The sequence below is a fragment of the Salmo trutta genome, chromosome 25 (assembly GCF_901001165.1).
Source record: "Salmo trutta chromosome 25, fSalTru1.1, whole genome shotgun sequence".
Taxonomy (NCBI): domain Eukaryota; kingdom Metazoa; phylum Chordata; class Actinopteri; order Salmoniformes; family Salmonidae; genus Salmo; species Salmo trutta.
In genome coordinates, this window is record NC_042981.1 from 38463270 (window position 1) to 38484945 (window position 21676).

Sequence of the window (21676 nt, forward strand, 5' to 3'; positions counted from 1 at the left end):
CTTCAATTGTGTCAAGATTCTGCCTCTGCAAATTGAGCAGATTCGGCCCTTTAGTAATGTGATTAGCAAACAGCAGCCGCAAGGCTGGGCCCAGACCAGCCTGCCTTCAGTTAGCTTAGCACAATGGTGTGGTAAGCGGCTAATCCAACTGCAGAAAGAACAACCTCTGCCTGATCCATTTTTGGGGCGAAACAATGGGAAATACCCTCCAAACCCAGCTTGTGCTTTCCCACAGCTTAAGAGAGAGACACACACACACACACACACACACCTACACACATACACATACACATACACACACACACAGACAAACAGAGATGTCGAGAGGAAAATTGATTGATATTCAAAGGCACTTCAATCTTTTGTTTTGCCCATTCACCCTCTGAATGGCACACATACACAACCTATGTCACAATTGTCTAGCGGAGATGGAGCGGAGCCTCCTGTCTCCTCCCCTTCATCTACACTGATTTGAAGTGGATTCACCTGGTCAGTCTATGTCAAATCCATGTAATGTTTTGTACACTCGGTGTACATTTATTTCGAGGCTACAAACAAAGATTGAACATCCTCGTTTGCAGAACACTCCCATTTGAACACCAGCTTCTAAATGAGTCTGAGCAGCAAACCTCTGATAGTCATCTCCTCATGTTTCCTCTGCTGTCAGACCCAGATAACAAACTGGAGCTATGAGTCACCAAACTAAATGGACTTCTCTCGCTTTTCATGATGCCGGAACAGCAAGAGCAGCGATGAGCGTTGCAGGGCCTCTACTAGAGATAGACGAAATATCTCAGTGTGTCATCTTTGGTATGTTTAACAGTCCTTCCTCCTATTTCTTCTTTCACTCTCGCTTCCTCTCCTCTAGAATCTCCAAAAACATCCCCACCACCAAAGACATAGAGCCCCTGCTGGAGATCGACGGGGACATCCGTAGCTTCGAGGTGTTCCTGTCCTCTAGGACGCCCGTCCTCACGGCACGCGACGTGGAGATGTTCCTCCCCTGCACCGTCAACCTGGACCCCAAACTCCGGGAGATCATCGCAGGTCCGTATATTTACACACAAGCATCACTATTCTAATGGTCATTCCACTCAGTTTGTCAACATCACTCAGCTCAAAGACCTAGGCCCATATTCACAAAACATCTCAGAGTAGGAGTGCTGATCTAGGATCAGTCCCCACCTGTCCATATACTCCTATTCATTATGATCTAAAAGGAAAAACTGATCCCATGTTATCATTTCTACTCTGAGACTCTCTTTGTAAACATGCCATTAACTGAAATGAATGTACAGTGCCTTCAGAAAGTATTCATACCCCTTGACTTATTAATACTTATGTAAATAGGGTATTTCATTTTCAATAAATTTGCAAAAATGTCTATAAAAACATGGTTTCAGTTTGTCATTATGGGGTGGAGATGGGTGAGATAAAAAAAATCGATGTAATCCATTTTGAATTCAGGCTGTAACACAACAAAATTAGGAATATGTCAAGGTGTATGAATACTTCCTGAAGGCACTGTAAGTGTTCTGTCAATATATTTGTGTAATTAGCTAAATTGTTACTTACTCATTGATCTGCAACCAAACACATTTAAATGCAGCCAAAGACAACAGTCGGTCAGCTATCCAACTCAAAGGCCTAACGTCACTAATAAAGGAGACTGCATGTGTGCGTGTGCGAGCGAGCTTTGGAAGGTGACCAATGCCCCTGTCCCTCCCTGGCCAGTCATCCAGTCCTGTTTCCAGTGTCCTGCAGCCAGCCAGTGGGCACGGTGGTCAGTGATACCCACTCACTCACTCACTTACCAGGCTGACTCACTCACTCACAAGGCCTCCATTGTGCTCCCTTACTGCAGGGTTGAGTCTCTACTCAACCCATCATTCAACAACATGCACTCTTATGACCGAGACATTTTGGTGCCCGTTTCTTACCTGGCCACTTATCCCACTCTGTTTTATTGTTTCGGTTTTTTTGTATTATAAGACAGTTAAAATGCAATTTATCTGCAGAAAAAAATACAGTTTTCTTGGCAAAAGTGAGAGTTTGAATTAATGTTGTCTATTTTCAGTAAAGCCAATAACTTTAACAATGTGTTATTTTCCACCCTGCTCCCTCAAGTGCACTCAATCACATCATGAAAGTTTATCCATGTACGTGGCATTTGATTTGCATTCTCTCCACAGAACCTCTCTATGTGAACCCGCTAAGAACGATCAAATATGTTTGCTTGAATCTGTTTCTGAGTGGGTGGATCTAAAGTCTCTTTATAGTCGGAGCCAAGACGGGATCTACATCAGCATCAGAGATGAAATGTCTCCTTTTCGCTCCCCCGCTCTACCCTCCCTTCCTCCTCTCCCTCTCTCTCTTCATAATGTCTTTCTGTCTCTCCACCCACTCCCTCCCTCTCTCTATCTCTCTCCTTATCTAGTCCTGTTACCAACTTTCCCCCTCACTTGTCGCTCCCTCCTTCCCCCCCTCCCTTCTCCCTCTCTCCCTGTAGATGTTCGTGCTGCCAGGGAGCAGATGCACATTGGAGGAGTGACCTATCCCACGCTGCCCCTGCAGGACGTCCCAGCCCGCGCCTCCTCTGCCTTCGGCCAGCACTCGGCCGCCTGCTCCCCCACGGGCTCCTTCTCCGGCTCCCTGCCCCCCCCAGGGCTAGTGCCCCCCCAGCCCCACAGCAGTTACTACAGCATGCCCGCCCCGCAGCACCCCTTCTACACTCGGGTGAGACGTCAACACAACACAGCAGCAGACAGGCAACTGACTGCACCTGAACCTAGCTCAGAACACATTCATTTAGTATACGGTAGAGTACCAAAGTTTTGTTCAACGTACTTCAGTACACCTTAGTATGAATAGAATCACAGTGCAGTTGAATCTACCTCCGTTTTCCTTTGGAGACACACGACTTAAAGGGATAGCGCACCCAAAATAAAATGTTTCTTACCCTGTAAGCAGTCTATGGACAAAGGTATGACAGCAATCCATGCTTTGTTAAGTGATGGTTACTTACCTCTGTTTTGTTAATGTAACTGCACAGCTACCTCAATGCACCTCACAATACAGGTCCATTTACTCACTTCACCTAATTTTTAAATGTTACAGTGCAGACCTCCTCTCTAAAAAAAAAATGGATCCTTCACAGTTCTAGGGTTACCTCAGATATATGTGTATGAATGATCCCTCATACAATCCTCATGTTGTGCACTTTAACCATTCTCCTTCTTCATCCTTCCATATAGCCTTATTTCCCCCATCATGAGTATCACCTACCCCGGCATCAATACAGCTCCCATCCTCACCCTGCCCCGACCCAGTCACGCCCCTCCATTAAAGCAGGCTACCCCAGGGACCCCAATGGACTTGTAAGTACAGAGGTGCCTGTCAGTAGTACACCTAGCACTAGTAGCTAGCAGTAGTCCACTATAGTATAGTGCAGTGTTCTGTTTGAGACCACCTAAAGCGAGACTGCTAAAATCTAACGAAGGAACATTAGATTAACCCTCTCAAACCTTTTCAGCTAGTAGGCCGTCAAAATTGCTCTTATAAACAACAGGGAATTTTTGCTTCCTCATCCTTCTGCAGCTTGCCTGCCAATGCATGCTTGTCCCAACCAAGCACCCAAGCTAATTGGCTAAGGTTGGCTAGTTTGCCAGCTAGTTACTTCCAGACACAAATGAGAACACCTCACTCTGACCATTTTACTCGCCGTAGCAGAGCTGGTTAGGCTGTTTACATGTTACCTAGAGTATTCTTGACTAACTGTTACTTTTTTTGCCTACGTTTACTGATACTGGTCATATTCAGCAGGTGTTGCACCTTCGTAAATTCATCAGTTATTCTGCACTCTGGCACACTCAGGCGAGAGTGCTCTGAAATCGGAGTAGATAGCCAGAGTGAATTTGCGAACGCAAGAGATATGCTAACTATCTAGCTAACGTTAGGCTCTGTGTTTTTACCTTTCTACATAAATAGGTACACTAGCCTATTAGCCACATTATGACTGACTTGTGATCCTTGCCTTGCTAGTTTGATTGTATTGACATTCCAAGCCTTAGTTACATTCGTCCGTTTTTTTGTTCAGAATATTCTCTCATTGAAACTGAAACAGTGTAACCTGAATGCAGACAGCAAACAATGTACCAGGCCAGCTGTGATTTACGACCTGATAGCAGAAGCAGTGGGTCACAGTAGATCTCTCCATCTGCCTTCAGGTCCATTATGTCATCTCGCATGACATGTACCCCCTTTTCATTCCTCCCAACGTCTTTTCACTCTCCAAGGATTGTGTTGTCATGTATTTTATTTACATCCCATTCTAGTTTCAGTTATTCTTATATCCAGTGCCGCCTTACCCGCCCCGTTCCCCGTTCTGTGCCCATGTCCGGATGTAATCGCTGAGGATGCCAGAGAGGGCCTCCCCACCCCCTCTACCAGTGATCTCCCTATGGTAACACGACAGGCTGGTGTGGAGTGTTGGCATTAGCTGGAGCATCTGTGTCCTTCCGTCTTGACTGTCACAACTCGCCACACACAAACACACACCAAAATGCTTTCCATGCACTCGCGTGCGCACAGCTAACCTTTTCCATCGGCCAGATACACTAACATGGTTTGAAAAGCAGACGGGGTATGTCAGTGACAATGTCATGTCTCGTCTCATGTTGAATAATTGCACCGGTGGCTCCCCTGTTTGTGGCCGGCACCGTAGCGAATTGTAATAGCTCAGTCCTGTTTGAATGTGAGTCTCATTGTCCAGGAGTGAACTAACTACTGTGCGAGTGCAACTGCTACCATTCTATACAGTATCTGCATGTAGGGAGCACATTCATATAGAACTAGTGCACAGGAAGGTTGAAGTAACTAAAGGCTAATGACATGGCAGTTAGTAATGGATATACACATTTAACAATGGCCAATGTCTCAGCTTAGGTTTCCTTTTGGTAAGTACAATGTGTCTGACTGACTTGCTCTGTTCACTATGGAAGTCCAACAGGAAAAGGCCTATATGCCTACTGTCCTTACTGATCCCTCTCCATCGCTTTCGATTCCCATCACCCTCTGTATCCCACCCTCTCTCTATCCCTCTAATACTCTCTCCTCCCCGCTCTCTATTGGTCTGTGTATATAGCACTGTCTGTATGTGTGTGCAGTGGGCAGTCCAGTGTAATTGCCTAGCCCCAGCTGATGAATAGTGTACCGGTTATATCCCCATAGGGCTGGATGAGGAGGGATTAGCATCAGAGGCTAGCAGGGCGGAAGCAGCAACTCAATGAGCACAAGGGCTTATCTTCTCACAGAGACGCTTCCTCCCTCACAGGCCTCTGTTTCCTCTTCCCATCCCTCTGCTGCCCACGCCCCGCACCACTGTAATTACAGCCTTATCGCACACAGGGAGCTCACACACACACACACAGTTACACACACTTGTGTGCATACACACACACACTCACATGCGTGTACGTAATGGCACAGCGTAACACACTGACGCAGTGTGCACAGTCACACATACAACGTCTGGGTGGAGGACCAGGTTTTAAGGCTTCCTCAGAATGGAAACTTCTGCTTTTCTGTGTTAGGGGAGAAAAGTGCTCTCTTTCTCTCCTCTCCGCTTCACTTTCTCTCCAAACATCACGCTCTGTGCTGTTCGTCCTCTCTGCAAAGATCATCTTCTGAATGTCCTCTGTTTCTAAAAATATGTATATCTTTTTTTGTTTCCTACTGTAATAATTTGAAACTAAATGGCTTCTCAGTTTGTCTTTGCTGTAATGTTATAAAAGTGCCTTTGCCTGCTGTGTTTCAAGATAAATGTTTTGTTTTCTAGTCTGACGTGAATGTGTCTCCTGTTCTCTTGCGTTCTATGATGACTTCAGCATGTGGCCTAATATCCTGGTCCTGTCTGCCTGTCTCTATCCCTCGCTTTCTCTCCCCAAAGCAGTTTTTGTCACAGCCTTTCAGACCCAAGCAGGTACACGCATCTCTTTGGATTTCACTGTCTCTAACTTTCTCGCCACCTTTCTACCTCACCTCCACCAGCTAATATAACACATCATGCTTTTCCCTCCGCCCGTCATGCATTATAAACCTAGACGAGAACCTCCACCCACCTTCCATGTAGCCCACCTCCACAGATAATATATTTTCTTCTAGATAAGGTCGTTTTATGTCGTTGAATGTAGTTTTAGTTGAATGTACAATATTTCTAGAACGTAGGCCTCTTCTAGGTCATCCAACGTATAATGAATTATGTATAATGAATCCTACTTCTAGTTGAGTTCAAAAAAATTCACCAGAAAGTTTTTGTTGCCGTGTTTGCGAGACTCAATTTTAGGAGCATGTTTCAAAATGCCTGTCAAGTAGTCTAATTTCTACACCTAAGAAGCAGAAATCGTATGGGCCATCATTACTGAGGAGCTCTACAGTCTACAAGATAATTGCTCTCTCTGGTGCTTTGAATGAAAAAGGGCTGCAGGGGCATGCTAATCAAACTGACACAAGAAATGTCTATAAAACTCAACAGGTAAAGTTGTCTATGTTCCTTTGACACTTGTTCCTTTGCATAGCAGAGATGCAGAATGTTGTGTTACAGCAAGTCTTGACTGCTATCGCTATAGCTACACACACACACACACACACTATTAGTGCATAGTGCAGCTGATACAGCAGTACGCTACACTCCTTCAGCACTGTCTGTGTACAGTAGCTAACCTCCCTAACTGACCTTCACCCTCTGCCTCCTTTCACAGAGCGACACCCCCCCCCCCTCCCCGTTCTGCTCGGCTCTGTTAAGACGTCTACAGCTTATTTTCTCTAACGAGCACTCGCAGCGAGAGAGCAAGCGCAGACATCTTCTAAGCCTCGCCGCCTTCTCGCCCATGTCGACAAAGCTGTTGTTTTGTTGTTGCTCAGTCTGAGACCATGTCCTAGTGGTATTAATAGAGAGAAAGAGAGAGTGGGGGGGAGGGAGGGAGGAGGAGGGTTGTTGTGTTTTGTTTCACTGCTAGTGGGTGGCATGTCAGGCTAGCTGGGAGTCTCTGGTTCGAGATCATTAGGGGGGCGAGGATATTGGCCACTCTTCAAGCTTATATGAGGGGGAGACGCACACACACACACACACACACACACACACACACACACACACACACACACACACACACACACACACACACACACACACACACACACACACACACGGCTCATGTGTGTACATTGAACACTGCACTACCATCTACAGCGTTCAGATTTAACATAAAGACCCCCAACAGAGCCCATATTGCACATCTGGTGCCACTTTAGTTACCATGCTCTTCTATTGTTACCTCACAGGTGCCTGCACTAACAAAGATAATTGCATTTTGGTTTTGCTTGCTCTTTTGTCTTTGTGCCATGCTGTGAAAAAGGGAATAGTGTTCCTGGTTGCAGTGAATAGATACTCCAGTGTTAACCTTCGTTCATATTAACCTTGCTGTGGTTGTTGTAACATTATGCTGTGGTGGTTGAAGCGTTGCGCTAACCGTATGAGTTTGCAGTGGTTGTAAATGATCCATGCTACGCTACTTAGTCAAATGGTGTGTGTGTGTGTGTGTGTGTGTGTGTGTGGGGGACAGGGTTCCGGCTCCGGGGTACCAGGCGCCCCTGTGGTACTCCTCAGCTCTCTGAACACGGACGCGGTGTGTGAGCACGTCAAACACATCAACGGCATGGACCCTAGCATGCTGGCCCAGTACACCGCCACCATCAAGAAGGTGAGGCCTGCTATACACACACACAACCCTCATACACACAACCCTCATACACACACAACCCTCATATACACACACACACAACCCTCATGTACACACACAACCCTCATATACACACACAACCCTCATATACACACACAACCCTCATATACACACACAACCCTCATACACACACTCGGCCTCCTATGTTTGCTTATACAACACTTCTGTCAATAAAGTTGATTCAAAAGATTCAATATCAGTCATGTCAGTGTATCCATTTCACACAAGGGGTGTTTCTCAATATGCATACTACCGTGCTCCGAGCACGCAAATTGTAGAACGGAACAGTTGGGGTATGAGTCCAAATCAAAGTATGCAAAACAGAGAACAGAGGCCAATCCTCAGATGCGTACTTTTCAAAGCATGCATCGATGCAAGCGTCAACTGAAATATGAACGGAATATGACGCAACCACATAAAATACATCTCAACATTTCTTGAATGCCATCTGGTTTTGAGCTGAAGTGAGAGAAAATCAACTCCAACTTTGGAATGAAATGTTGCCCACTCGCATCGCATATGTTGCCTGAATACAATATTTTATGTTGATACGTTAATAAATACATACTGTGTTCATTTTGGCATGTTTAACTGCCTAGAATATCCACTGTGTAGTGTGCATAGACCAAAGGCTGGCTAACGAACAATTGGTTGTTCGCTAGCTACCCATGAAGAGTTTTTAGCTAATGTTGGCCAGCTACCATTCATAACAACATTAGTTTTAGGTCGCTTTTACATGTAAAACTAGCTGGCTGGCTAGATTAATAGGATTCACATATAGCTAGCTGATAATTATGACGTTACAAGCTCACGTTTGCTTTATGTAGTTATCTTGTTTAGTTTGTATTGTTCAAAGTTAATGCAGTAGCATGGGAGTGCACATTGCTTTTCAAATGTACATTTGTATGTACTCAAGTCCTCAGAGAACAAACTTGCAGCATGAGAGTGTGGAGCATGGTAGTATGCATATTGAGCAACAACCAAGGGTTTCATTTTTGTCTGTATTAAAGTTCTAATGGAGCTGTTTTTATCTTAATATCAAATCATTTCTGATTAACAATTCCATACTGTACTGTGATTTGTTTTCAATTAAAATTGTCAAGAAGAAACAAAAATAGCTTCTAAGCAAAGAGCAATTTCTCAAGCAAGATTTTTTTGCTAGGACTGTCTGGGAGTGGGGAGGGGAAAACTGAAAGCTAGCTGTTATTGGCAGAGAGGTTTGGAACTTCTTTCTTATTGGTCTATTAGCTAATTTACCGTCGGATGATGTCACTAGGAAGGCCAAAGCTCCATCACACCTGTCAGCAATGGATATGGCTGAAATAGCCGTATCGACAAAATTGAAGGGGTATCCACATGCTTTTGTATATATAGTGTGAATATAAAACACATGGCAATCACATTTTTTTTTACTGCACCTGGCTATTTAATAATGATCTGTGTAGGCTTTATATGGCCCAACAAAACAGCCAAAGTTGCTGTCTGCATTGAGCTTCCAGTCCATTTAGACAGGATGTCATTAATGTCTAGGCTATATATCAATTCCTCTACACCAGGTATTCCCAAACTGTGTGACGCGTAGCAATGCCGACGGGGGTACGCCAAATAAAAATGTGATTCACATTTTTTTCTTCACATTTTCAAACAGTACATTTTTCAACGGGGCTATACATTTGGGTGAGGTTTTTTTCTCGCCTGAGTAGCCTCCGTTTCACTGCCAAAAATAAATTATACCATCTGGTGTTTAGCGAAATAACAACACAATGTCAAATGTTTAATTGCTAAATTGTAATTATTTCACCACTATGGCCAATTTATTGCCTTACCTCCCTTATCTTACCTCATTTGCACACACTGTATATATATACTTTTTTCTATTGTGTTGTTGACTGTATGTTTGTTTATTCCATGTGTAACTCTGTGTTGTTTGTGTCGCGCTGCTTTGCTTTATCTTGGCCAGGTCGCAGTTGTGAATGAGAACTTGTTCTCAACTGGCCTATCTGGTTAAATGAAGGTGAAATAAATAAAATAAATAAATCAGGTAGCCTAGTCAAATAATTAACATCCAATCACATTAATCGGTACTCTCTCGCGGGAAACCTTCACTCTTGCGCAGACATTTAGAAACGAAACCTGACAATTTGAAAAATAAGCCATGGGAGTTTTTGGAGCGAGAATAAAGACAACTTTCGAGTAGTAAGACATGTATAAAAGCAACAGATACCATTAAGAAGGGGCTAGAAGCATCTTATATGGTGAGCTACCAAGTGGCTAGGACAGGCAAGCCCCATACTATAGTGAAGGACTTAATTCCTCCTGCTGCCCAAAAAACTATACAGACAATGCCTTCATCAAACAACACTGTTTTACGATGCATCGGTGACATGGCAGGAGATGTTTTGAAACAATTACTACTTCGCATACAAGCCAGTGAATTATATGCGTTACAGCTGGATGAGTCAACAGACGTGGTGGGTCCGTTACGTTTATGGGGGGTCAATTAAGGAAGACATCCTCTTCTGGAAACCAGGACAACATGAAATGATATTTTTAAAGTACTGGACAGCTTTGTGACATCAAATGGACTTTGGTGGTCAAGATGTGTTGGTATCTGTACTGATGGTGCAAAGCCATGACAGGGAGACGTAGTGGAGTGGTAACACATGTGTAAGCAGTTGCTCCCGACGCCATTTGGGCACATTGCAGCATCCACCGAGAGGCTCTTGCTGCCAAGGGAATTTGGACACTACAGAGAAAATGGTTAGCTTTGTTAAAGCAAGGCCCCTGAACTCTCATGTATTTTCTGAATTATGCAATGATATGGGCAGCGACCATGTAACACTTTTACAACATACAGAAGTGCTCTGGTTATCAAGGGGCAACCTTTTTTTAAATTGAGAGACAAGCTTAAAGTTTTCTTTACTGACCATAATTTTTACTTGTCTGACCGCTTCCATGATGATGAGTTTCGCACACGACTGGCCTATCTGGGTGATGTTTTTTCTCGCCTGAATGATCTGAATCACAGGGATTCTCCGAAACTATATTCAATGTGCAGGACAAAATTGAGGCTATGATTAAGAAGTTGGAGCTCTTTTCTGTCTGCATTAACAAGGACAACACACAGGTCTTTCCATCATTGTATTATTTGTTTTGTGTGCAAATGAACTCAAGCTTACGGACAATGTCAAATGTGATATAGCAAAGCATCTGAGTGAGCTGGGTGTGCAATTATGCAGGTACTTTCCCTAAACGGACGACACAAACAACTGGATTCATTATCCCTTTCATTCCCTGCCCCCAGTCCACTTACCGATATCTGAACAAGAGAGCCTCATCGAAATTGCAACAAGCGGTTCTGTGAAAATTGAATTTAATCAGAAGCCACTGCCAGATTTCTGGATAGGGCTGCGCTCAGAGTTTCTTGCCTTGGCAAATCGCGCTGTTAAGACATTGATGCCCTTTTCAACCACGTTCCTATGTGAGAGTGGATTGTGTGGAAAACTATTTAAGACTGAGACTCTCTCCAATACAACCCAACATTGCAGATATATGTGCATCCTTTCAAGCACACCCTTCTCATTAACCTGTGGTGAGTTATTCACAATTTTTGAGGAACAAATAATTTTTTTTCTGTAAGATGGCTAAATAAAGAGCAAAATGATTGATTATTATTATTTGTCACTTCCCACGAGCTATGTTGTGACAAAAACTCACACTTATTCTTATGGGACGGTTCAGCTAACATAGGCTAATGCGATTAGCATGACGTTGTAAGTAACAAGAATATTTCCCAGGACATACATATCTGACATTGGCAGAAAGCTTAAATTCTTGTTAATCTAACTGCACAGTCCAATTTACAGTAGCTATTACAGTGAAATAATACCATGCTATTGTTTGAGGAGAGTGCACAGTTTTGAACATGAAAAGTAATTACTAAACAAATTAGGCGGCCTTTGGGCAGTCTTGATACAACATTTTTAGCCGAAATGTAATGGTTCATTGGATCAAACGAAAACTTTGCGCGCACACTGCTGCCATCTAGTGGCCAATATCTAAATTGCACCTGGGCTGGAATAATACATTATGGCCTTATTCTTGCATTTCAAAGATGATGGTACAAAGAAAATACAAAAGAACGGTTGATTTTTTACTTTGTATTATCTTTTACCAGATATATTGTGTTATATTCTCCTACATTCCTTTCACATTTCAATAAACTTCAAAATGTTTCCTTTCAAATGATACCAAGAATATGCATATCCTTGCTTCAGGGCCTGAGCTACAGGTAGTTAGATTTGGGTATGTCATTTTAGGCAAAAACTGAAAATGTGTGTGTGTGTGTGTGTGTGTGTGTGTGTGTGTGTGTGTGTGTGTGTGTGTGTGCGCGCTTACAATGATGGTTAAAAACAACATTTGAGAGTGCGCTGACCCTGGTGCTAGAGGGGGTACGCAGCTGAAGGTTGAATGTTTGAAGGGGTACGGGACTATAAAAAGTTTGGGAACCACTGCTCTAGACCCTAGTCGGCCCACCTAACAACACTTCAAGTGAGACGTTGTCTTTGTAAAATGATTTATTGTTTTGTGAGGTGCAGAACCGGGGACACATTTGTTTCCTGAGGAAAGTATAGCAATGTAGAGTTCATACAAGCTCATGTTTGGAAATGTGGCCCAGGACTACTGTATACCATTGGAAGGTAGTAGCCACCCTTTGCCTTGATGACAGCTTTGCACACTTTTGGCATTCTCTCAACCAGCTTCATGAGGTAGTTACCTGGAATGCATTTCAATTAACAGGTGTGCATTGTTAAAAGTTAATTTGTGGAATTTCTTTCCTTCTTAATGCGTTTGAGCCAATCAGTTGTGTTGTGACAAGGTAGGGTTGGTATACAGAAGATAGCCCTATTTGGTAAAAGACCAAGTCCATATTATGGTAAGAAAAGCTAAAATTATCAAAGAGAAATAATTACTTTAAGACATGAAGGTCAGTCAATGCGGAAAATTTCAAGAACTTTGAACGTTTCTTCAAGTGCAGTCGCAAAAACAATCAAGATCTATGATGAAACTGGCTCTCATGAGGACCACCACAGGAAAGGAAGACCCAAAGTTACCTCCGCTGCAGAGGATAAGTTCATTAGCGTTACCAGCCTCAGAAATTGCAGCCCAAATAAATGCTTCACAGAGTTCAAGTAACAGACACATCTCAACATCAACTGTTCAGAGGAGACTGCATGAATCAGGCTTCATGGTTGAATTGCTGCAAAGAAACCACTACTAAAGGACAACAATAATAAGAAGAGACTTGCTTGGGCAAAGAAACATGCTCAATGGATGTTAGACCGGTGGAAATCTGTCCTTTGGTGTAATGAGTCCAAATTTGAGGTTTTTGGTTCCAACCGCCGTGTCTTTGTGAGACGCAGAATAGGTGAACGGATGATCTCCATCTGTGTGGTTCCAACCGTGAAGCATGGAGGAGGTGGTGTGATGGTGTGGGGGTGCTTTGCTGGTGACACTGTCGGGGATATCTTTAGAATTCAAGGCACACTTAACCAGCATGGTCACAGCATTTTGCAGCGATACACCATCCCATCTGGTTTGCGTTTAGTGGGACTATCATTTGTTTTTCAACAGGACAATAACCCAAAACAAACCTCCAGGCTGTGTAAGGGCTATTTGACCAAGATGGCGAGTGATGGAGTGCTGCATCAGATGACCTGGCCTCCACAATGACCTAACCTCAACCCAATTGAGATGGTTTGGAATGAGTTGGACTGCAGAGTGAAGGAAAACCAGCCAACAAGTGCTCAGCATATGTGGGAACTCCTTCAAGACTGTAGGAAAAGCATTCCAGATGAAGCTGGTTGAGAGAATGCCAAGAGTGTGCAAAGCTGTCATGAAGACAAAGGGTGGCAACTTTGAAAAATCTCAAATATAAAATCTATTTTGATTTGTTTAACACTGTTTTGGTTACTTCATGATTCCATATGTGTTATTTCATATGTTTGATGTCTTCACTATTATTCTAAAATAGTAAAAATAATGGCCCTTAAATGATTGGGTGTGTCCAAACTTTTGACTGGAACTGTATATATGGGCCTACTTTACTCAATTTATGCCCACTTACGCCCTAATTTATACAGTATGGGGCAGATTCCCGGACACAGATTAATCCTTGAATAAAAAGCAAGCTTGATGGAGAATCTCCATTGATAGTGCTTTTTAGTCCAGGATTAGGTTTTATCTGTGTCCGAACCGGCCCAATGTGCATGTATTTGATAAATTGTGATCATGTCTCTGCCTCTCTCTCCATGTTAGGCCAATGTGAATGGCCGGGTGCTGTCTCAATGCAACCTGGAAGAGCTGAAGAAAGAGATGAACATGAACTTTGGCGACTGGCAACTCTTCAGAGGCATGGTAAGACCACCTCCGCTTTTAAATACTCTACATCCTCCTTTTATTTATTTGATGTGTACATTAATATCAATTTCCTGATTTTATTTTATTTTTTATAATTGTTATTATTATAATTTTTTTATTTTTTATTCACTGGATTTGTGTGTTGTGTGTTGATATTATTGTCTTCTAAAAAATCAGGGCATCTTGTAATACATCTTGAGCCCTCTCTGGAGACATCGGAGGATTTTATAATCCGTATTACGAGAAAGTCTGCAGTCTGCTCCGCTCGCTCGGGGGGCTGGAATCAGGAACACATGTAGCTTGCGTTGATCAGATGTCCGTTTGTGCCTCCTTCCACAAACGAATGTTGTGTTGCCAGAACGTGGCCAGCCAGCGAGCCATCTGGTCCAAGATGGCTGAGATTTAGATGAAGGAAGGTTATTGTCAGTGGGAGCTGCAGTCAGCCAGTCTCCATGCAGTCGAGGGGTCTGACTCTGAATAGCTGCATGGTTTTACAAGAAATTGCATTTTTCCCTCTGAGCACTTCCCATGCCATCTGATGTGGAGACCGGGACCACTTACTGTATGCATATAGGCCCTATAAAGTTGACATCAGATGTACTCACCATCTATTGAACTAAAATACTGGTACTGACTTTGTGTTTCTAAAGTATTAAGATGATGTATTGGCTTCCTACAGCAGCTGATGGTAGCCTACACGTTAGGTAAAGAGCTGGTAGATCTATTCCCATTGGTTGTGTGTTGTTCTATAGAGTTAGTAGTTGTATGTTGGTTTCATAGCTAGTGGTTATACTGTATATTGGCTTTGCAGCTGTAGATATTTCCTATGTTAAGTCTATGTATACCTTGTGGCTGGCTGTATGCTTTTTTTCTCTAACAGTCCCCTCTCCCAGGTGATGGAGCAGCGTCACGGGGAGAGCCAGGCCCTGCAGGATGAGTCTCATGCGGCCAGCGAGCAGGGCGGCAGCGTAGTCAACGTGGAGACGGTCAGGCACCAGGGAGCTCCCCATGAGGTGGGCAGCTACAGCTTCAACCTCAGCTTCGAGGAGCTGAGTAACGCAGGCCTGGGTCTGGAGGAGCCCCCGAGACCCACTCAGCACTGGCCCGTGGTGAGTTGAATACACACCCACCCACTCGTATACACATATGCACGCACACACGTACACTCATACACACAGACACTCATTGATAAATACGGTACACTCACATACACAAACACACTGCAACACACGTTCATATGCACCTGCAGTACTTACACAGACTCAGGTCCTGTCTTCTACTCATGAGAACAGATAAAAACATTCACATACCCACAGAAATACACAAACAAACATCCAAATACCCTTAAAGCAGACATGTAAGCAGTCAAATATGCAAGTACAGTTGCTAGTAAAAGTCTAAACACCCCTTGCACAGTCTTGTATTTTACTGTCTTGAAATTATTATTTTTTTAAACGATACAATTATTATTTTTTACTACAGATCTGCACAGCCTACTCCACATTTTCAAAGTTAAAGTAAAATGATAGAACATTTTTCAAATAAAAAATGTGACCAACTACCTCTTCGGTCTTATGTAACAAAATTTGAAATGGTGTTTTTTTGCATTAGATGAAAGTAGAGACTCAAGAGCTTCAAATTGTATATCATACACTGCAGTTGAGGAGCAATGGGAAAGTAGTTCTGCTTTGAAAGTTGATGAACTTGTACCCCACTTTTGAGAAAATGTTTTGGTACACGTACTGGAGAGCTCTTTGTCTACACCCATTCAGCATCATTCACACCCTCTTAAGCCTTAGACCCACCCATCTCTTTAAGGATTCACATGTCAGGCCATGCGGTAAATAGAGTGAGTAGTGTAGTAAACAACCAAAGATTTCAAGACTAAAAGCGGTGAATGTAGTAGCCTACATTAAGGAAAGACTACAGGTAAAAATCCACTTTATCTAGTCTTTGGCCTATATCCTAATCTGACTTTGAAAGTGTTTGAAACATATGATATCTGAAAATGCAGCTAGACTCTTACCCGTATACATGGATTAACGCTTCACGGCAGTGTGTCTTTTTCCATTTGATTTGTAGCTAGCTACAGTTTGATTGGCCCGTTTTTTGTCAAGTCACACCAGTTCACACTGACCTTGTGCAGAAAAGTAGTCCATCACAACTTTTTTGCACTGATCTTTGTCGATATGGCCTGCTGAATTCTGAGAAGCAATGTTGTTGAGAGCAGCATAAATACTTCTGCAGATATCCATGGCTAACGTTATACTGTATATCCATTGTTTTTGTCAAAATTTCTCAGTATCAGTAACTTTGACTGGGAACCATTGATGTAGAGCAATATTCAAACCTTTTCTCTGATTTTCAAGCAAATTTAAGTCAGGACTAAGACTGGACCACTTAGGAACACTCAACACTTCTTGGAAAGCCATTCTGGTGTGTCTTTGGCATTACAATGTGTGTAATTGTGTAAGTAAAACTCTATCCGATGCTTAGTTTTTAGAAGACTATGGCAGGTTTTCCTGTAACTTTTTACCTGGTCTTTGCTCTTTTCCATATTTATTTTGATCCTGACATACTCACCAGTCCCTGCTGGTGACAAGCATACCCATAACATAATGCTGCTACCACAATACAGAGGGTTTCACTATGTGTTGGATTGGATTTGACCCCAACCTATAGTTTTTAATTTAGGCCCAAAACGTAATTTCTTTGCTGTGTTGTCTTGCAGTATTACTTAACGGCATTGTTGCAAACAGAATGGAGGATTTGAAGTAGATTCTTATAATACAGCTTTCCTTCTTTTTACTTTGTCAAACAGGCCGGTAATGTGGAGTGAATGTAATGTTGTTGATCCATTTTCTATTTTCAAGTATTGTGGTGGCAGCATCATGTTATGTGTATGCTTGTCACTTTTAGGGATTGGGGAGTTTGTCAGGATCAAAATAAATAGTAAAGGAGCAAAGGTAAAAAGCTGGGATAGAGTTTTTTATTTTTCAGCGATTGCACACATTTGAAGCCTAAGACACACCAGAATGACTTCAAGAGGTATTCGGTGTTCCTGAATGGTCCAGTCTCAGTCCTGGCTTAAATCTGCTTGAAAATCAGAGACAAGGTTTGAATATTGCTGTCCATCAATGATTCCCAACCAAATGTACTGTGCTTGAGTAATTTTGACAAAAACAATGGATTATGTTGCACTAAGAGTTGTGTAAGGATGGTAGAATCTTATTCAAAAAGTATTAACAGTTGTAATGACTACCAAAGGTGCTTCCACCAAGTATTGATTTGAGGTGTGACGACATATGCAATCAATAAATCTTTATTTGTGACCCGTTTCAAGTAGCTAGGCGTATGTCACTACTTCACAGGAGAGGCATTTCAATGTGTTATTGTTTATCAACATGCGTTTTTTGGCAGAAATGCCTTCTGGAACATGTGAACTTTCAGGTGCTTTAATAACAAACGTGTATGCCAACTGTAAATACGAATACAATTGTTAAATTATGAGCCTAGTTGGTTCAGACAGGAACCTTCCCGCTAGCCATGATTGACTGAGATAATGGGTGTGCTGGACATGCCGTGAGATGAGTTCGGATTGGTCTGCCATGTAGAACGCTTCTGTTTATGACATGAGCTGCTCAGTATGTGTGGATAATCCTTGCTACCGCAGCTTTTTTTAAAGATTACACTATATGACCAAAATGCTTTATTTTCAGCACTCGGCGGTCATGTCCTGTGAGCTTGGGTGGCCTAGCACTTCGCAGCTGAGCCATTGTTGATCCTAATGTTTCCACTTCAAAATAACAGCACTTACAGTTGACCCGGGGCAGCTCTAGCAGGAAAGAAATTTGACAAACTGACTTGTAGGAAAGGTGGCATCTTATGATGGTGCCATGTTGAAAGTCACGGAGTTCTTCTGTAAGGCCATTCTACTGCCAATGTTTGTCTGTGGAGATTGCATGGCTATGTGTTCAAAGTTATACACCTGTCAGCAACGGGTGTGGCTGAAATAGCCAAATCCACTAATTTGAAGGGGTGTCCACATACTTTTTATATATATATTTAATATATATATTGCCATAAATGTTGGTAGAATCTTATTAAAAATGATTCACATCTGTAAGGGCTGCCAAAGGTATTTTCACCAAGTATTAACTCTGGGGTGTGAAGACATCCACAATCAAATCAATTTGGAAAATGTTCTATAATTTAATTTTACTTTGAAAATGTGGAGCAGGTTGTGCAGATCTGTAGGGAAAATATCCAGTTTAATCCCATTTTAGATAAACATTTAAGGCAGCAAAATGTGAACTGTGCAATGGGTGTGTAGACTTTCACTAGGCACTGTATACACTTACACAAGCAGTCATTGAACTCATCAGAGTTAAATTATCATGTGGATTAGGATGAGATCATGGCAGTTTTAACCTCCCCGTGTTGAGGAAGTTGACGAAGCGGATCACAAACACACATGCAGACTCACACCACCAAAAGGCAAGGCAAGGCAAGGTGTTAGAAAAGCTGTTATTTTTGCCATCTCTGTTCTCAACCGCCAACATGCTAACATCTACGCAAACATACACTTCTTCTCTAGCATGGCTGTCAGTTTTTTCTTGTCATTACTAGTTAATTGGTGGCTTGCAGTGCTGTTGTTTGCTTGTAAATAAAGCATTTGTAAATTCAAACAGCACCACCATGACCACAAACCTAATGAGATTGTGCTTTCTCACCCCTTTACCCAAACCAATAACGTCCATGATGCATCCCGTTCCCCCCTCAACCATAACAAAAACCTTTATACCGCACGTTACCCTCTTCTCCCCACCCCTCCCCCAGGCGGCCACCCACCGCACCCCCAGCATGTCCAGCCTCAACTCCCAGGAGTCGTCCAACGATATCTGCAAGCTGACGGACAAGCAGCAGGCAGAGTACCGCGACGCCTACCGCGAGTACATCACCCAGATGACCCAGCTGGACGTGGCCGGAAGCGGGGGAGAGAAGCCCGTCCAGCCCCACCCGGGCCAGTTCCTCCAGAGCCGAGAGGCCCGAGACCCAGAGGAAAAGGCCAAAGACGGGGCCGAGCAGGAGGGCCGAAAGCCCTCTTTCCCCACCAAGAGAGGGGCTAAAGCTACGGATGCGGTCGATACAGATGCCCCCCTGGACCCCATCAGCGAAGAGGACGAGAAGCTGTGTTCCAGCTCCTCCAAAGCAGGGGGCTCCAAGGTGAAGGGAGCAGGGCCTCGATACCACAAAGTCCCCAGGGATGAGGAGTCAGGGCCGGAGGAATCAGACAACACCCTTCTGCTCCAGGAAGAAGGGAAGGAGGGGGGCGCCCAAGCGACATCCGACATTGTCCAGGACAAGAAGGACTCGTCTGACTCTGGGGTGAGGTCTGGTGAGAGCTCCTCGGACCACTCCCTAGAGGAAGCCGAAGAGGTTAATAAAGAAAACCTGATAGAGCTGGAGCTAGAAGGTCTGGTAAAGAAGAGGGGCCTGCTGTCCAGCAGTCTGAGTGGACTCCAGGATTCCACCATCGCCCGCATGTCCATCTGCTCCGAGGCCCCGTCCGAGGGCAGCCTAATGGCCTCCAGTCCCGACGAAACCTGGTTCCCCGCCAGCTTGTCCATGAGCAACCTCAACCACGCCTCCAGCACCACCACACTCAACAACAACAGCAGCAACAACGCTGCCACCACCAACACCAGCCAAGACAACCAAGACACAGAGAGCTCCACCCCAGGCTCCAGCACTGCCTCAACCACGGGGCCCGTCCACAACCAGAACCTGCGTGGGATCATCCTCAAGAGGGCCCTGAGCACTGGGGAGGCCCTCGAGGGACGCACAGGGGCCCCTGATGCCATTATTCTGGGGGACGAGAGGGAGAGTGTCCTGTGAGGGCCCAGGCCTTTGAGGTCCCGTAGACGTTGCTTGATGTGCTTCTAAAAAATAAAGGTCCTTACAAATCTGTTACAATGATATAGATGCCAATAAAAACAGGCCTATTAATCTGCAATTTAATTTTTAGATGACTGAAGGTTCTTAGACAATTTGAGAAAAAATGTTACAGCATTTAATCAAAATAAGCATGGATTAAAACGATGGAGATCAACTTGTTTGCCAATCATAAAAATATGAAAGAATTTGGGTCGATAAATGAATGTCCTGGCTTGTAGACAAACCAAAAATACATCAAGAACTCAGGATACATTTTGTGAAATAATTTGAAAGTTAACGATGACGTCAGACTAATATGGAACAAGTGAAATTTACATTTCCCTGTAATTCAATTAGGTGTTGTGCTGTCATGTTTACTTTTGCTGTTGGAAAATGGTAGTGAATTGTGATGTGATTGTGTATGTGTCCGTAGGAATGTTGTGTTTTGGTGTGGTGATGGTGACAGTACAGTAGTGGTGTATGTTGGTGCGATGTTGTATACTGTACTTCATTATAGGTTACTGAAAAATCAGAATTGGCTTTGTGCTTAAACTACATTTTCCTCAATTGTAGTTATCAAGTAGGCTACCAGTGAAAATGTGCCATGTTCAAATATGAGTTAATTGGTGTAGTATTGCTGTGAATTCATATTGTGACACCTTTTTTTCCATATTTGTGACTGAAATGTCTTTTTGCCAAACAATCTGCTGATGTTTTGTGCTTTAATTAAAGATTTAAAATCTATGAACAGTGTGGTAAACCTCTACTGTTTCTGTGGTATGAAAGTATGTTCCATGCGCTACTGACATGTCTCAGGGTCTGAGCCTTTTTCAGAGTGCAATGTGAAGCAATAAACATATTGGCTGTCAGATGCATTTTTTTGACTTCCTGCATAAAGTATAACAGTTCATAACATGCTTCCCGTCCCTTGAACTGTACTTTTCCTATGAGCTCAAGATACTTGTTTGTTGTTCAAAAACCTCATTAATTTCCCATACTCCCACATAGCAGGGTTCCCCAAAGTCAGGTCCTGGGGCCTCCCCTGGGTGCACGTTGTGGGTTTTGCCCTAGCAATGCACATTTTGAATCAACTGTAGTGCTAGGGCAAAAAACTAAACTTGCACCCAGGGGGGGCCCCAGGACCCACTTTGGAAAACCCTGCCATGTAGAAAGGGTTAAAACATAATTGCATTAGCTGGTGTCAGCTAGACTTTATTTTCACCAGTAGGTGGCAGATTCTCCATACAAACCCACATTAGGCCAAAGACAACATCCTAGCCAGCATCACTGAACCATGGGCATGAACTTTCACTTGTGGGAAAAGTTTAGAAGGCCAAATTAGTTATGACTACATATGCATAATACCGTAGCCAATCAATTTCAGCCGATTCTAAGCACTTCCCTTCGGATGTTGGGCACACTTATAGGCACAATTGAGAGTATACTCTTCTGTGTAAAGGAACTTAAGCTTTCCCATTTGTGGGGAAATGGTGAGCCTGTGCTTTGTCATTCTACCTGTAAAA

The 21676-nt window shown here is 43.3% G+C and overlaps 1 protein-coding gene across 9 annotated transcripts in view; it reads left to right on the forward strand.

Annotated features, from left to right (window-relative positions):
• Positions 1-21022, forward strand: part of kidins220a (kinase D-interacting substrate 220a) — a 110960-nt gene extending 89938 nt beyond the window's left edge. For 8 of the 9 annotated variants that reach the window (XM_029713937.1, XM_029713935.1, XM_029713940.1 and 5 more), the window contains 7 exons: positions 869-1047; positions 2510-2736; positions 3255-3377; positions 7620-7757; positions 14115-14213; positions 15110-15325; positions 19056-21022. In XM_029713937.1, coding sequence (XP_029569797.1) covers positions 869-1047; positions 2510-2736; positions 3255-3377; positions 7620-7757; positions 14115-14213; positions 15110-15325; positions 19056-20114 — 2041 coding nt within the window. In that variant the 3' untranslated portion in view covers positions 20115-21022. The remainder of the gene's footprint in view (positions 1-868; positions 1048-2509; positions 2737-3254; positions 3378-7619; positions 7758-14114; positions 14214-15109; positions 15326-19055) is intronic. The other variant, XM_029713943.1, reaches the window with a different exon arrangement.
• The last annotated feature ends 654 nt before the right edge of the window (positions 21023-21676 follow it).